This window comes from Pristiophorus japonicus, chromosome 10 (genome assembly GCF_044704955.1).
Source record: "Pristiophorus japonicus isolate sPriJap1 chromosome 10, sPriJap1.hap1, whole genome shotgun sequence".
Lineage (NCBI taxonomy): Eukaryota > Metazoa > Chordata > Chondrichthyes > Pristiophoridae > Pristiophorus > Pristiophorus japonicus.
The window spans coordinates 79,520,816-79,538,542 of NC_091986.1; the positions used below are offsets into that span (position 1 = coordinate 79,520,816).

Below are 17,727 nucleotides of genomic sequence, written 5' to 3' on the forward strand. Positions count from 1 at the left end.
ATTCAAAATAAATTTTAGGCACTTGAGTAAAGAGTTCTATGTGTCAGACACATTGAAGGACACTGAGGTAACACCCCAGCAGGTTAACAATTTAGGATTGCACCCTTTTTCAGAATTGGAAGATATTATAGATAAACAGAGAATAATCTTGACTTTGTGCAATTTTGTATAATGGGTGATAGTGAATCAATTGTCAGCAATCATACAGATCATGGATGAACAGGTCTTGGTGCGAGTTAGGATATAGGCAGCAGAATTCTGGATGAACTCCAGTTTATGGAGGTGGAAGCTGGGAGGCCAGCCAGAAGAGCACAGTTGTGGGTATTACTGGAGATAACACCTATCTTACCAAGTACTGACAGTTGCATAATTGAGCTGTTCCTGGTTTGCTCAAGCATTAAAATTTGCCCCAGTTTTACTTACCTTCTATGAAGACTCGCACCTAAACTTTTGGATTTCAGTGACACCACTGACCGTTCCATCTTGTTGCATTCCTGTGCAATTCCTCATGTTCCTCTAACTATTGAGCCTGGTTCTGTGAGGATCCACAAGCCGGTTCACGCACACTATAAAATGCTTAAGACAATTACCATTTGGTTTGGATAAGACATCTGATTCACTAATGGTAATATCTTATGAAGCTTGTAGGAATCCATCTGCATCCTTCTATGGGTGTAAAAGATCCTACAGCACTATTCGAACAAGAGCAGGGGAGTTCTCCCTGGTGTCTTGGCCAATAGTTATTCCATTACTAAAGCAGATTATCTGGTCATTATCTCATTGCTGTGTGGAAATTTACTGTCACATTTCCTACATTACAACAGTGACTCCACTTCAAAGTACGTCATTGGCAGTAAAACACTTTGGGATGTCCTGAGGTCATGAAAGGTGCAAAATAAATGCAAATCTTTCTTTCTATGAACATTAGGTGAAGGCGCATTTCTCACATCGGCTGCGGTGGGAGGTGGGCTGTTGGAAAATGGATTATTGCATGAAACAAACAGTTTTAATTGCGATGCAATAGACTAGCAGAAAGGAAGGAAATGTGCAGGGAATGTTGGCTTTGATCTGGAGCTAAGAGCAGGGTAGCAAAGAAATCAAACTAGTAAATGGTGCACATTTTCTTCATTTCCGGTTTAATACATTTGCTGAAGAATGATCTCCAATTTAAAGTCACAATGCTATCAGGGGTTCCTGTTTACTATTCTCAGATGATGTAACAGCAAGGGAACTTCCAATGAAGGGATCCACTCAGAGAGCAACTGATAAAAGGAGGAAAAATTGAATTGTTTAATTTAAATCTTGGAAAACAACAGACAGCCAAACAACCACCTCTGGTCTATGCTTTTGATTTTTAATCACAAAGAAAGGAAGAACTTGCATTTATATAGCACCCTTTATGACCTCAGGATGTCCCAAAGCACTTCACGGCCAACAATATACCTTTTAAAGTGATGTAATGCAGGAAAATTGTAGCTACCTCCCTTGCATTCAAGTTGAGGCCTGAATGAGCCCCAGGAACAACCTGTGCAGAGGCTCTGAGCCACCTCTGCTCACCTCAGGCATCCACACCCAATTTTCCAGGAACCAGGTGCCAAATAGCCTTTGGTCATTGTCATACCAGCTCCTCCATGTCAGTCCAACAAGTTCCCCATTGAATACAAATGCTTCTTTTGTCTATGAAACTCCCACTCAGACAGGTGCTACTGCCTGGAACTCTGTTCCTCCTTGTCAGACATTTATCTGCAGAATTAACCATAATTTATTGTATGCACAACAGTCCTATCAGCCGGTTTATTTTGCTGTGTATTTGTGGAAGCGGCTGAAACAATAGAAAGTTAATTACTGCTTTTGTTACCTGCTGCCAAAACAATACTAGGCCACCATTATTTTAAACCAGTGTTTCAATAATCACCAGTTACCTGTTCACGCTAATTGTACCCGTGATGATCTCTGTACTTTCACATGAAAGTGGCATTAATAGTCTCAGATACTTCACACGTGAAGCTACACTGTTAGATTTTTGTAAGAGGGTGTAGTATCGGAACGAATCAACTTCCAGTCTTCTCAACTTTTGGGGTAGATCTTAACTTTATGCAATAGTGTAAACGGGTGACAACAAGTCTATTGACTATAATGGTAATACGAATCGTGGGAGATGTAAAATGGGCTGCCAACTTACTATCACCCGTTTTACAATACTGCACACAATTAAGATATACCCCTTTTATGTCTTTTAGGTCTGTATTGAAATTTCACATGTAGCAAGAGTATATTATCCTTCATTATAATTATATTAATTTCTTCAAAAGCATTAATAAAAAACTGTATACATCATTCTGATTTTAGAAGATTTCTATTGTAGCTTTCTAAGGAGGGTAAAAGTAAAACATCAATGCTGCTAACTGTTTAGGACAGTCATAACTGTTCAAGTATTTGTGCTCATTTGCATTATCCAAAAGCAACTTCTCCATCACAACATTCAATTAATAATCAATTATGAACTTTTCAGTCGTGGATTTTTTGAAGAGACACACTGGAATCTTTAGTGGGAGTGGAGGTGGTGGGTAGGTAAGGCAAATTCAGAGAGGGCAAAATCCAGCCAGCTGCGATCCTGCTCCTTTTGCCTCCAAAAGAATATAACCCAGGTTTCTCGGCTGTGTTTGGTACGGCTAGCAGCAGTCCCCTTAAAGACTGATGGTGAGGCTGCTCAATGCCTGCTACAAGTGGGTGAAGCATGAGAGGCACCCGCTCCACCCATGTAGCCCTGAATCTGGGTCCTAATTAGATCATAAATTTGCACAATCAAGTGACCTGAAACAGGGACCAAGGGATGCCCCTTTAGAAATGTGTCAGCGTTAACTGGGCAGTAAGTCTATGTTAGCACCAATGTGGCTGGGTGAAAATAAGCTCCACGTTCCAGAATTTTCCAGCTTGTCACAATTAAATCAGAAAGAGAGCGGGAGATGGAAGAGTCTCAATGCTGAAATCAGTCTGGAGGGACCACCCCCTGAGGGGCCACACAGTGTAAACCCTATCTGTCTTTTACAGACTAAATCAAGCATTACAAGATTTAATTTTGTACTTCCACCACCAAGAGTTTAAAAAATTTAATTTTGTATAGAAGTAAATTTACTGGTATTAAAAACTGTGAATCCAACCCGAATCACCTCATGGAAAGTTACACCCATCAATCCTTTAACACCGCTCCAGTGAGTTGCTCTAGAAATGATTACTCGCTTTTATTGCACACCATCCCTCTTAGTTAACTGGATTATTCAGTGCAATACAATTAAAAAATCATTGCTATAAGGAGCTAGAAATGATTATGCTTACAAGGCAGCAGTTAGTTCTGTATTAAGATAACTAACATGAGAAGGTACTCTTTAAAGTAACAGTCTTACTTATTGGACTATATTAGTAGTGCAGACTTAGAGAATTATGGAATCATACAACGCAGAAGGAGACCATTCGGCCCATCATGCCTCTGCCAGCTCTTGGAAAAAGCTATCCAAATAGTTCCATCCCTCCACTCTTTCTCCATAGCCCTGCGAATATTTCCTTTTGAGTATGTATCCAATTACCTTTTGAAAGTTACTAGTGAATCTGCATTCACTACCCTTTCAGGTAATGCATTTCAGATCCTAACAACTTGCTGCATTAAAAAAATTCTCCTCATTCCTCCACCCACCCTCTTTTGCCAACTACCTTAAAACTGTGTTCTTTGATTATTGACCCTCCTGCCAGTGGAAACAGTTTCTCCCCCTCAAAATCCCTTTAATTTTCAACACCTCTCTTAAATCTCCTCTTAACCGTCTCTGTTCTGTGGAGAACAATCTCCGCTTCTCTAGCCTCTCCACGTAACTGAAGTCTTTCACCCCTAGTACAATTCTAGTAAATCTTCTCTGCACCCACTCCAAGGCCAAGACATCCTTCCTAAATGTGATGCTCAGAATTGAACACAGTACTCCAGCTGAGCCTAACCAGTGATTTATAAACAGTTACCATAACTTCCTTGCTTTTGTACTCTATGGCTCTATTTATAATGCCAAAGATCCTCTTTGCTTTATAAGAACCTTATCGACTTGTCCTGCCAGCTTCAAAGATGTGTTCATAATCCCCCAGATCTCTGTTCCTGCACCCCCTTTAAATTTGTACCATTTTGTTTATATGGCCTCTCCATATGTTCCTTTCCAAACTGCATCACTTCACACTTCTCTGCATTAAATTGCATCCACCATATATCTGCTCATTCCATCTCCTGAAGTCTGCTACCATCCTCCTCCCGGTTTACTAGATTTCAAAGCTTTTGTCATCTAAAAACTTTGAAATTATGCCCCCTTTACACAAGTCCTTGTCATTAATATATATCAAAAAGAACAGTGGTCCTAACACCGACCTCTAGGGAACAACACTGTATACTTCCATCCAGTCTGAAAAACAACCATTGCTTTCTATCTTTTAGCCAATATCATATCCGTGTTACCACTGCCCCTTTAATCCCATGGGTTTCAAATTGGCAAACTATTGTGGCATCTTATCAAGTGTCTTATGAAAGTCCATATACATATCAACTGCACTACCTTCATCAACCCTCTGTTATTTCATCGAAGAACTCAAACAAGTTTTTCAGGCATGATTTGCCTTTAACAAAAATATGTTGGCTGTCATTTATTAACCCATGTTCTTCCAAGTAACAAGTAATTTTGTCCTGGATTATGGGTCTCTAGAAGTTTCCCCACTAACATGGTCTCCTGTCCCAAAATCTCCTTATGTGGCTTGGTGTCAAATTTCATCTGAAACTTCCCAAGGCACTTTATAGTAGTGTTAACAACGTTAAGGTGCTATATAAATGCAGGTTGTTGTCGTTAGGCTGACTGGCCCGTAGTTAGTTATCTCCCTCTTTTTTTTTGATCAGATGTGTAACATTTGCAACCTTCTGGTCTGACATAGAAACAAAGAAAATAGGTGCAGGAGTAGGCCATTCGGCCTTTCGAGCCTGCACCACCATTCAATAAGATCATGGCTGATCATTCCCTCAGTACCCCTTTCCTGCTTTCTCTCCATACCCCTTGATCCCTTTAGCCATAAGGGCCATATCTAACTCCCTCTTGAATATATCCAATGAACTGGCATCAACGACCCTCTGCGGCAGGAAATTTCAAAGGTTAACAACTCTGAGTGAAGAAGTTTCTCTTCATCTTAGTCTTAAATGGCCTATCCCTTATCCTAAGACTATGGGATAGGCCATCCCCTGGTTCTGGACTTCCCCAATATTGGGAACATTCTTCCCGCATCTAACCTGTCCAGTCCCGTCAGAATCTTATACGTTTCTGAGATCCCCTCTCATCTTTTTAAACTCCAGTGAATAAAGGCCCAGTTGATCCAGTCTCTCCTCTTATGATAGTCCAGCCATCCCTGGAATCAGTCTGGTGAACCTTCGCTGCACTCCCTCAATAGCAAGAACATCTTTCCTCAGATTAGGAGACCAAAACTGAACACAATATTCCAGGTGAGGCCTCACTAAGGCCCTGTGCAGCTGCAGTAAGACCTCCCTGCTCCTTTCTCAAATCACCAAGCTATGAAGGCCAACATACCATTTGCCTTCTTCACTGCCTGCTGTACCTACATGCCAACTTTCAGGGACTGATGAACCATGACACCCAGGTCTCGTTGCACCTCCACTTTTCCTAATCTGCCGCCATTCAGATAATATTCTGCCTTTGTGTTTTTGTCCCCAAAATGGATAATCTCACATTTATCCACATTATACTGCAACTGCCATGCATTTGCCCGCTCACCTAACCTGTCCAAGTCATGCTGCAGCCTATTGGCGTCCTCCTCACAGCTCACACCGCCACCCAGTTTAGTGTCATCCGCAAATTTGGAGAAATTGCACTCAATTCCTTCATCGAAATGTATATTGTAAAGAGCTGGCATCCCAGCACTGAGCCCTGCAGCACTCCACTAGTCACTGCTTGCCATTCTGAAAAGGACCCGTTTATTTTGACTCTCTGCTTCCTGTCTGCAAACCAGTTCTCTATCCACGTCAGTACATTACCCCCAATACCATGAGCTTTGATTTTGCACACCAATCTCTTGTGTGGGACCTTGTCAAAAGCCTTTTTGAAAGTCCAAATACACCACATCCACTGGTTCTCCCTGGTCCACTCTACTAATTACATCCTCACAAAATTCCAGAAGATTCGTCAAGCATGATTTCCCTTTCATAAATCCATGCTGACTTGGTCCGATCCTGTCACTGCTTTCCAAATACGCTGCTATTTCATCCTTAATGTTTGATTCCAACATTTTCCCCACTATTGATGTCAGGCTAACCGGTCTATAATTACCTGTTTTCTCTCTCCCTCCTTTTTTGAAAAAGTGGTGTTACATTAGCAACCCTCCAATCCATAGGAACTGATCCAGAGTCGATAGACTGTTGGAAAATGATCACCAATGCATCCACTATTTCTAGAGCCACTTCCTTAAGTACTCTGGGATGCAGATGATCAGGCCCTGGGGATTTATCGGCCTTCAATCCCATCAATTTTCCTAAGACAATTTTCCACCTCATAAGGATATCCTTCAGTTCCTCCTTCTCACTAGACCCACTGTCCCCTAGTACATTCGGAAGGTTATTTTTGTCTTCCTTTGTGAAGACAGAACCCATTATTTGGTCAATTGGTCTGCCATTTCTTTGTTCCCCATTATAAATTCACCTGAATCTGACTGCAAGGGACCTAAGTTTGTCTTCACTAATCTTTTTCTCTTCACATATTTATAGAAGCTTTTGCAGTCAGTTTTTATGTTCCTTGCAAGCTTCCTCTTGTACTCTACTTTCTCCCTCTTAATTAAACCCTTAGTCCTCCGCTGTTAAATTCTAAATTTCTCCCAGTCCTCAGGTTTGTTGCTTTTTCTCGCCAATTTATATGCCTCTTCCTTGGCTTTAACACTATCCTTAATTTCACTTGTTAGCCATGGTTGAGCGACCTTCCCCGTTTTATTTTTACTCCAGACAGGGATGTACAATTGCTGAAGTTCATCCATGTGATCTTTAAATGTTTGTCATTGCTTATCCACCGTCCACCCTTTAAGTATCATTCGCCAGTCTATTCTAGCCAATTCACACCTCATACCGTCGAAGTTCCCTTTCCTTAAGTTCAGGACCCTAGTTTCCGAATTAACTGTGTCACTCTCCATCTTAATAAAGAATTCTACCATATTATGGTCACTCTTCCCCAAGGGGCCTCGCACAACAAGATTGCTAATTAGTCCCTTCTCATTACACATCACCCAGTCTAGGATGGCCAGCTCTCTAGTTGGTTCCTCGACATATTGGTGTAGAAAACCATCCCTAATACACTCTTGGAAATCCTCCTCCACCGCATTGCTACCAATTTGGTTAGCCCAATCAATATGTAGATTAAAGTCGCCCTTGATAACTGCTGTACCTTTATTGCACACATCCCTTTTTTCATATTTGATGCTGTCCCCAACCTCACTACTACTGTTTGGTGATCTGTACACAACTCCCACGAGCGTTTTCTGTCCTTTGGAATTCCGCAGCTCCACCCATACTGATTCCACATCATCCAAGCTAATGTCCCTCCTTACTATTGCATTAATTTCCTCTTTAACCAGCAACGCCACCCCACTTCCTTTTCCTCTCTGCCTATCCTTCCTAAATGCTGAATACCCCTGGATGTTGAGTTCCCAGCCTTGGTCACCCTGGAGCCATGTCTCCGTGATGTCAATTACATCATATCCATTAACTGCTGTCTGTGCGCAGTTAATTCATCCACCTTATTCCGAATACACCTTACATTGAGGCACAGAGCCTTCAGGCTTGACTTTTTAACACACTTTGCCCCTTTTGAATTTTTCTGTAATGTGGCCCTTTTTGTTTTTTGCCTTGGGTTTCTCTGCCCTCCACTTTTACTATTCTCCTTTCTATCTTTTGCTTCTGCCTCCATTTTATTTCCCTCTGTCTCCCTGCATAGGTTCCCATCCCCCTGCCATGTTAGTTTAACTCCTCCTCAACAGCAGTAGCAAACACTCCCCCTCGGACATTGGTTCCGGCCCTGCCCAGGTGCAGACCATCCAGTTTGTACTGGTCCCACCTCCCCCAGAACCGGTTCCAGTGTCACATGAATTTGAATCCCTCCCTTGTGCACCACTCCTCAAGCCATGTATTCATCTGAGCTAACCTGCGATTCCTACTCTGACTAGCATGTGGCACTGGTAGCAATCCTGAGATTACTACCTTTTGAGGTCCTACTTTTTAAATTTAGCTCCTAGCTCCCTAAATTCGTCTCTTAGGATCTCATCCAGTTTTTTACCTATATCGTTGGTACCTATATGCGCCATGACAACTGGCTGTTCACCCTCCCTTTTCAGAATGTCCTGCACCCGCTCAGAGACATCCTGGATCCTTGCACCAGGGAGGCAACATACCATCCTGGAGTCTCGGTTGCGGCCGCAGAAACGCCTATCTATTCCCCTTACAATCGAATTCCCTGTCACTAACTCTCTCACTCTTTCCTGCCCTCCTGTGCAGCAGAGCCACTCACAGTGCAATGAACTTGGCTGCTGCTGCTCTCCCCTATTGAGTCATCCCCCTCAACAGTACTCAAAGCGGTGTATCTGTTTTGTAGGGGGATGACCGCAGGGGACCCCTGCACGACCTTCCTTGCACTGCTCTTCCTGCTGGTCACCCATTTACTATCCGGCTGTGTATCCTTTACCTGCGGTCCTCTTGGCAACACTCCCATTTCCAAGTAGGATTGAAAGAGCAGTGGCATGACTGTCCCCTCTTTCCATAAATTTATTAATAAGCATGGTACTGCTCTTCAAACCAGACATAATAAATTTACATTAAAAGTCAGGGTGTGCTCGTTACAGATTTATCACACTGCACCATGCATTGTGTATTGAAGCACTTATTAAAACAACCACTAATGCCAGAGGAAAACGCTTTGGCTTTTTTTGCAGAATTCAACTCTGGTCAACCAAAGACCTGTGACCAAAGGAAAGTTATGAAACATTAAATGTTAAAGTAGCTAGTGACTTTTTTATTTTTATTTGACTGAACTGCAGCTTTACATTTCTCACGCAGCCCTACGGAGAGGGTTTGTTTGCAGTTTCTGGTTTGCCATGACGTAGTTAATGCTGCTTCCTTCCTGCTTCTTGCAAGGTTGTAGCAGAGATAAGGAAACAGCAGAAAGCAGCTAAATCTTGTTTTGTAAAAACAAAAGCTCGTGAAGACTCTTCTGAGAAGGTCGGTAGTATTCCTATGAAAGGGTTTGTTTTATAAAGACATCCTGACATCAGTTGACGGACAAGGCAGCTCTCACTGCACACCAAAAGGAAAAAAAAAGCTATTGTTATCATCGGTCTGGTTGTGTTCATTAAACTTGAAACAAACCTTGGCCAAACAGCAGTCATTAGGCTCCGGTCCTAATTCATTTCACTGCTGATTTACAAGAAATGAAAGAAAACCAGCAGATATGACATGATAGATTGACATTCTTTAGCCTCCGCTCCATTCAAAATTTGTTTAAATGACAATCCTTTTTTTTTCCCTCAGAACAGAGCAACTTGGTCTTCACAAGAAACATTTCACTACGGAAATACAATCAATGACTGAAACTCACTGTTCTCTCCTCCGAAGTTTCACAATTCATTTTGCTGTTTTGGGAATCTCCAATTTCTTAGGAACTCTTATCAACCAGTTATGAACTGAAATGTGTTCAATTTGATGGGAACTGATACTTTTTAAATGAGAAGGACCGTTCCTGAATTTACTCCAGTATCAAGTGGACCACCTCATCTGTTGCTAAGGCACAAGGAATGCACTGTTATGGCGACAGCAGTTGGACAAAATGAACTAGTATTTGAGTTTGCGAATAATGGCATGGAAGATGCACAGGAGGTAAGATGGTGCTGTTGATATATTCTGTACCTGTAGTTTTAAATGGATTCATTAACTAGTATTAGAAATGACTGGTTTCAAAAGGAAGGCTACTGAAATCCTATCCTTATAGATCCTATCCGCATAGATAGTAAAGGCTGTCTACAGAACACTGAGTAGCAATAAAATATTTTCTTTGGTGAATGATAAATGAATCAGTTCCATATAAAAAGTTAGAAAGTTACAGGGAAGAGCAGAGTAGGACCTGAGCTCCTGACGCCAGGTAGAAGGTTAATAAGTGTGGTGATTATGAGATGGGGTCAACTTCTTATTAACCAACCAGTCAGTTTATGTAGGCACAGTATTGAGTCTTGAAATATCAATAATTTTCCATGGTTTCTGTTCCTTGTATCGAATCACATTTAATTTTAATTATATTAAGTCAAATCTGAAGTATATGAAAATAATTTTGGTCCAGTTGTGATTTCCTGGACTGTTCTGATGCAGTCTGATACACTCAGACTTTCTGCATTTGCTACTTGTATAGTATGAGCCGATGTTTCTAACCTAGTATCAATCAATGTTGTGGTCGGCTACTAACACTGTGCTCCCAGTGCTGGTTTGCCAGTCTCCTCAGACTTCAGAGCACCATGCAGAAGAGTCAGTGTCACTGGGTTCAACCGTTTGAATTTACTGGTCACTGCAGCATAAGGAACAAACTGGTCCAAAATCTACTAATGTAAGCCACATAATAAATGACAGATAGAGATTAGCTACTACACAGCACAAGAGAGAGACCATACTTGTTGAAAGAGCAGGACTAAATCATCGGGAAACAATACAGGGGGCGAAATTGCCCTACAGCCCGATCGGGAGCGGTAACCTTCCGAGGCCGAGAATTTTATCGCCGGAAAGTCCCATCCCCGATGCGCAATTGGGCCCAATACCCCTCAAAGGAAGCAGAGCGCTCCACTTCCTTTGGGGGGCGGGGGGGGGGGGGGGGGAGTCTCAGGGGGGTAGCGTGCCGCTCTGTACAACTCCCCTCATCTTCCATTAAAGGGCAGGGCCGCTGTGTGCTCTGCATGGCCCTTTGGTGGTCACCACTGGACCACCAGGATAGTGCGAGACCGGGCTAGCAGCCCGACACCCAAGACGGAGTGCCAGGCTGCATGATGGCAGCCGGATAATCGTAGGGCAGCCATCGTAGAGCCGACCGCCGAATAAATATGGCGGCCTGGGGCACTGCAGGCCCCCCCCCTTTAATCACCGCCCCAAGAATGGATGTCTGCTCGTGCCAGCCTCACGGCCTATGGGGCAATTTCCCCCGCAGGGCAGTAAGGGGTTGGCGCGGAGCAGTAAGGGGTCACTGCGCACGGCGATAACATCATCGCCGGTTGCGCAGCAGCCCAGGGCGCTAACCGCAGGGCGTGGCACTGCCAAGGCATAAAATACTTAAATGAGGAGCCAACCTCCTGGGAGCTGATTGGAAATTTTCAAGAAAAGCACATTTTCAAGATCAGCCAGGTTGTTTGGCAGACTTACCATACCATTAAGAATTGAATGGACAAGCCTTAACATTTTATGGCATGTTTAGTGGGTGTATATCATGCAAGTTATTTTTAAAATTCATTCTTGGGATGTGGGCAATGCCAGCATTTATTGCCTATCCCTAATTACCCTTGAGCAGGTGGTGGTAAGCTGCCTTCTTGAACCGCTGCAGTCCATGTGGTGAATGTAGAACTCAACAACGATGAAGAAACGCCAATATATTTCCAAGTCAAGATGGCGTGTAACTTAGTGATGGTGTTCCCATGCGCTAGTTGCCCTTGTCCTTCTAGGTGGTAGAGGTCGCGGGTTTGGGAGGTGCTGTCGAAGAAGCGTTGGTGAGTTGCTGCAGTGCATCTTGTAGATAGTACACACGGCAGCAACTTCATGTCCTTCCACTGCCAATTTTCTTGGTGAGATGTCGGTATAGAAAAGTTTCTGGAGGAGCAGGGAAACTCAGACAGCAACATTTTAATTTTTGTGTTTAACCGCACATGGTCTGATGTCGGAAGTTGCTGACAATTTACTCCTTAATAATGGTGAGCAGTGTTAGCCTCACCGTTATTCTTACTGCAAAATCCGAGCCATTGTTTCAATAAGAAACTTTAAAAACACTGCTGAGTTGAAAGTAACCTGATACAGGATTTGTACAACCATAAAATGGGATATTTCTTTAATAACTCTGAACTAATCATAGCAAAATTGTTACCTTATTACGGTCATTGAGAGCACAATGGTTCTTCACACTGACCAATCATAATACTCTATGTTAAAGTTTAATTTCAACACTTAACTACTGCCAATGAGCACAGTAGCAGCCAATTAATGGTTTTAATGAGTTGAAAGGAACATTTACTGTTGTACAGATTAATTCTCAATTCCTCCAGTGCAGCAAACCTGCTGCTTTGTAGAAACACTTGGGGGAAAAAAAAGAGAGGGCAGTTAGAAGTGTCTGGAGTGTCCCCCAGATCGGAGGGCGCTCGATCTAATGTTTATTTTGTTCCCCCCCCACCACCAAAAAGAGTTGTAGAAACACTTGAAATCGGGGCACCTGTTTCACAGACAGTCATTGTCACTCATTAGCAAGCGGAAGTGCAGCCAACCCTGCCTCAACCTGCAAAAAAATAGAACTTATGCACCATAGACATGTTCAAGGGGAAGAGAACAAGTGATGAGGAGCCCACATTTCTCATTATACTGATCGAGAAGTTGGAATGTATTTTATTTCCAGTCAATTCATAGCAGTAATTAGCATGAAAAAGCTTTTTTTAATAAAACTTTGTTCGGAAATAGTAAGCATTTTCCATACAGATAGCTGACTCTTAAGGGTCCTGTCTGCCAATTCATTTTTAGAACTGTTGACCTAAAAATTGGTTCACATTGGCCTGCTGGCACGAACTGGATGCAGGTAACAATCGGTACACCGGAACAAGTAGGCCCGATAGTGGGCCTCGAGCCTCATTTAAATACTGAGCATGCCTGCTGGGCATTCTTGGGTAGCTTGCCAGTGAATCAGCATCAGACTTCGGGTAGGTCCTGGGAGGGGGAGGAGTGATCACGAGGAAGGGAGGCGATTAGGAAAGAGGACGGCAATTGGGAGAGAGGCCCAAGCGAGAGCTGGCAACAGTCTCTGGCACTGCAATGGAGCCAGGAGAACTTCTGGTCCTCCTAGCTCCACATTTACGTCAAGTATTAATGAACAAACTCAACTTTTTGGTGTTGGCTGCATATAGACCATTGTTTCCTGAACGCATTCAGACCTGTGCCGGTTGTGTTCAAGGCAGATCAATTTTGCAAAGGGGACCTCAAACAGGTATTAGGCCCCTTATTTACATAAGCAACGGTCCCAACGCCCGTTTCAGACAAGGGTCTAGTTGCCTCTTTTCCATCTTTACCCAAATGGCGGGTGGCTCACTTCTGGTGCGGAATGCTCACACTCAGACTGGTCGCCATATTGGAAGCTATTTTGCCCCTTTTACACCTCCAAAACGGGCATGACAGCAACCAATTTCTATGCCATAGTTTTCCTTTCCCTGTGTAAGTATGATCTTCATAACAAAAAGATACATGCCTTGTCTGGATAATTTAATGGGAACCCTATTGAAGCATATAAAACCTTGCTTTCACATTAAGGTTGCCATTATATCTGGGCACTGACTGCCAATGGTATTGAGGTGTTCTGCGTATTCACAGTATTTACTACTTTAAATTTACAGCATTTGTTTTTTTTCCTCTTATCACTCAAACTTGTAAGTGCTGCTTTGAGAAGCTTTGTTTAAACTGCTCATTCAATCTTGTCTTTGGTCAGTTTTATTCAAATTTAATTAAAATAGTATTTCTAAATTAATGCATTTCATAAGGTTAAAAATAAAATCTTTATTGACCTAATCCATGATTTTTTTTTTTAAAAAAAGCTAATTGTTCAACATTATTTTCTCCAAGTTCTAGTGCTATGAATCATTTCCTGTTGGTTGAATGAGCCACTGGCCTATTGCCAGACCTTGCCACTATTGCGCTTATCCAGATACTTGATTCATAAAGATATTAAATAGGTGTTCTGTTATCTCCTTCCCCAATCCCCAGGTGGGTTGATATGACAGAAGTGATGTCAATGGTGAGAGAGGTTGTTCCAAGGAGATGACAGTGGATAAAGAGTTTACTCCAAACACTTCCAACCTGTATAAAGCTCAAATGTGTATTCCAAATCCTGAAGGCTCCAGCTTCCGAGATTGTAAAGTGAACAGCTGTTAAAAGGGATTTTTTAGAAACATAGAAATTTACAGCGCAGAAGGAGGCCATTTCGGCCCATCATGTCCGCGCCGGCCAACAAAGAACTGCAAGGCCCTCGGTCAGCAGCCCTGAAGGTTACAAATAAACCTATGAACTATGAACAATGGTGAAAAGGTAAAGAGCACCTAGCCCAACCAGTCCACCCCACACAACTGCAACACCCTTTACACCGAAACATTCTACACTCTTACCCAACCGGAGCCATGTGATCACCTAGGAGAGGCAAAAAACAGATTTTAAAATCCAGGCCAATTGGGGAAAAGTAAAATCTGGGAAAATTTCTCTCTGACCCATCCAGGCAATTGAAAGTAGTCCAGATTACCTTGGCTGTATTCGATTCCCTGCAGTACTTACCATCGTATCTGGGGATGTAACTAGAAGAGTGGACAAAGGGAAAACCAGTGGATGTGGTGTATTTGAACTTTCAAAAGGCTTTTGACAAGGTCCCACACAAGAGATTAGTGTGCAAAATTAAAGCACATGGTATTGGGGGTAATGTATTAATGTGGATAGAGAACTGGTTGGCAGACAGGAAGCAAGAGAGTCGGGATAAATGGGTCCTTTTTCAGAATGGCAGGCAGTGATTAGTGAGGTGCCACGAGGTTCAGTGCTGGGACCTCAGCTATTTACAAAATACATCAATGATTTAGACGAAGTAATTGAGTGTAATATCTCCAAGTTTGCAGATGACACTAAGCTGGGTGGTGGTGTGAGCTGTGAGGAGGATGCTCAGAGGCTGCAGGGTGACTTGGACAGGTTAGCTGAGTGGACAAATGCATGGCAGATGCAGTATAATGTGGATAAATGTGAGGTTATCCACTTTGGTGACAAAAACATGAAGGCAGAATATTATCTGAATGGCGACTGTAATGTCTAAGCTTGGTACGTATTGTGTACTGCAATTGCAGAGTTAATCATTAAACAGAACCACACAATTCCGGAGACTTCTGAGAGCTGCCTGCCATGTTAGGAAGCTGTGTGTGCTGTGCTCTCTGAATATATCACATTTGGTGACGGAAGATGGGATTTTTTTGGAGGATTGAAAGCTTAAATTTTGTTGGTGAAGGATTCAGCCAGCCGACAGAGACTTTGGAAGTTTCTGTCTTTGTAAAAAGCTACAAAAATCCAAGGTAAAGTACAGCACACGGTGTGAACAGCTAGAGATTAAAATGGAAGATGTATTGGGATATTTGGGTGAATATAGACACGACCGGGAACGTTTTAAAGCCTATGTGCATTGGCTAGAAATGTATTTCATTGCAAATAACATAATCAAAGTTCCAGACAATGCAGTCCAGAACAGGCTGTGTTGGAACGTAAGAAAGCGATCTTCTTATCAGAGGCAGGTCCGGCATTATATGACACTCTTGTAAATCTGCTTGTGCCTGATGAGCCAAAGGACACAACGCTTAGAGATTTTAACAAAGCTGGAGCAGCACTATAACCCCAAACAGTTAGAAATTGCTGAAAGCTATCGTTTCGGGATTCGGAATCAAAAGGCTGATGAATGTATCAGTGATTACATCGTTGCATTAAAAAAACTATCGATGCACTGTAATTTTGGAAACTTTCAAAATCAAGCATTACGGGATCGTTTTGTTTGTGGGGTGAAAAATGACGCAATCAAAAGGAAGTTATTGACGACGGATGACTTGACTTTTGAGATTGCTTGTCAGTCAGCAAGGTCGATGGGCATGGCCTAACAATATTCCCGAGAATTAAATAATAATTACGGTCGTCAGTCAACCGAGGTAAATCACCTGCAGGTTCAAAGTAAAAGACGGACATGGCCGAAAGTCTCAGAAACTGGAAATTCTATCAGAGCGTCGAAGTCGTGCTATCGGTGCCTGGGACAACACATTGCTCAAAGTTGTCCATACATGAAGGCAGAGTGTTTCTTCTGCAGAAAGACTGGGCATATTGCGAAGGCATGCCGACTGAAGGGGAAATCAGCTTTCAAAGCTATGAGTCCAGCGTTCAAAGCTATGAGTAGAAATCCAAAAAGACTACATAGCTTGGAAGAACAAGCACGAGGAGATGTTAGAATTACACGTCATCAGGAGCATGAGGTTAACGGACAGAGATTCAGAAAGCATCAAAATCCACATAGATGTTGCGGTATTCAAGATACCAATGGAAATCGACACGGGTGCATCCGTGAGTGTAGTACCGGAGTCACTATACCGCGACAAATTGCATGATTTTCAACTGGAGAAATCCAAGATAGAGCTGCGAGGCTACTCAGGAGAGAAAATTCCTGTGGCAGGTCGTATCACCGTACCGGTGAAATATAAAGATCAATTTCAGAACTTGCCCCTAATAGTAGTGAAAGGAGACAAGTCTGCCTTACTAGGAAGAAATTGGTTGAGCTCACTGAAGCTGGATTGGAGTAAGATTTTCTGTGTGGAAGCGAGATTTTCATCAACTGATGAGGTTATCAAGAAGTATCCGAAGGTGTTCTGTGAAATGGGCAGTCCGATTTCAAGGCGAGTGTCAGGGTACAGAAGGACGCTAGATCGGTGTACGACAAGCCACATTCCATACCATATGCACTCGAGGACAAAGTTGAGCAAGAACTCAAAAGACTAGAGACTGAGAACATTATTTGTAAGATAGATCGATGTAATTGGGCTACACCCATTGTTGTTGTACCTAAGTCCGATGGTAAGGTAAGATTGTGTGGTGATTATAAAGTAACCGTAAGCCAGATTCTAGAGGGTAATGTCGCTAATACATTGCCGAATATAGAAGATATGTTCACAACACTGACAGGTGGTCAGATCTTCTCAAAACTGAATCTTACGAATGCCTACTTACAGCTTGAACTAGATGAAGGGTCCCAAGTCATGTTTGACTATAAATACTCATCTAGGCCTATATCAATTTAATAGGCTACTGTTTGGAGTGTCTTCCGCCCCTGCCATATTCCAAGGGGTGATGAACCAGATTTTGCAAGGTATTGAAGGGGTAGTATGTTATTTGGATGACATACTAATTTCAGCACCAAATAGGCAAATTCATAATAAAATATTGAATGAAGTCCTCAAACAGCTAGAGATGCACAGAGTACGAGTGTCTGCTTGTAAGTGTGAGTTATTTAAAAACTCAGTGGAGTACGTGGGGTACAGAGTATACAAAGATGGTTTATGTCCAACCATGTAAAAATTGGATGCAATTAGAAATGCACCCACTCCCAGGAATGTCACTGAACTTCGTTCATTCTTGGGTCTTTTGAACTATTATGGGAAGTTCCTACGAAATTTGGCTACAGTATTACATCCACTGAATGAATTTTGAAAAACAGATCCATTGGAAGTGGTCAAAAGATTGAGATACAGCATTCAAGGAGTGTAAAAGCAAATTGGTAGAGAGCACCATGTTAGTTCACTATGACATATCTAAGGAGATTAAGCTAGCATGTGATGCCTCTCGGTATGGATTTGGGGCAATAATCTCTCATGTATTAAGTAGTGGGGAGG

At 42.4% G+C, this 17,727-nt stretch overlaps 1 protein-coding gene across 6 annotated transcripts in view; it reads left to right on the forward strand.

Annotated features, from left to right (window-relative positions):
- LOC139275011 (ETS-related transcription factor Elf-1-like) overlaps positions 1 to 17,727 on the forward strand; it is a 256,795-nt gene that overhangs the window by 76,953 nt on the left and 162,115 nt on the right. For 3 of the 6 annotated variants that reach the window (XM_070891865.1, XM_070891871.1, XM_070891868.1), the window contains exon 2: positions 9,590 to 9,934. In XM_070891865.1, the coding sequence (XP_070747966.1) occupies positions 9,782 to 9,934 (153 nt within the window). In that variant the 5' untranslated portion in view covers positions 9,590 to 9,781. The other 3 variants (XM_070891867.1, XM_070891870.1, XM_070891866.1) reach the window with 3 other exon arrangements.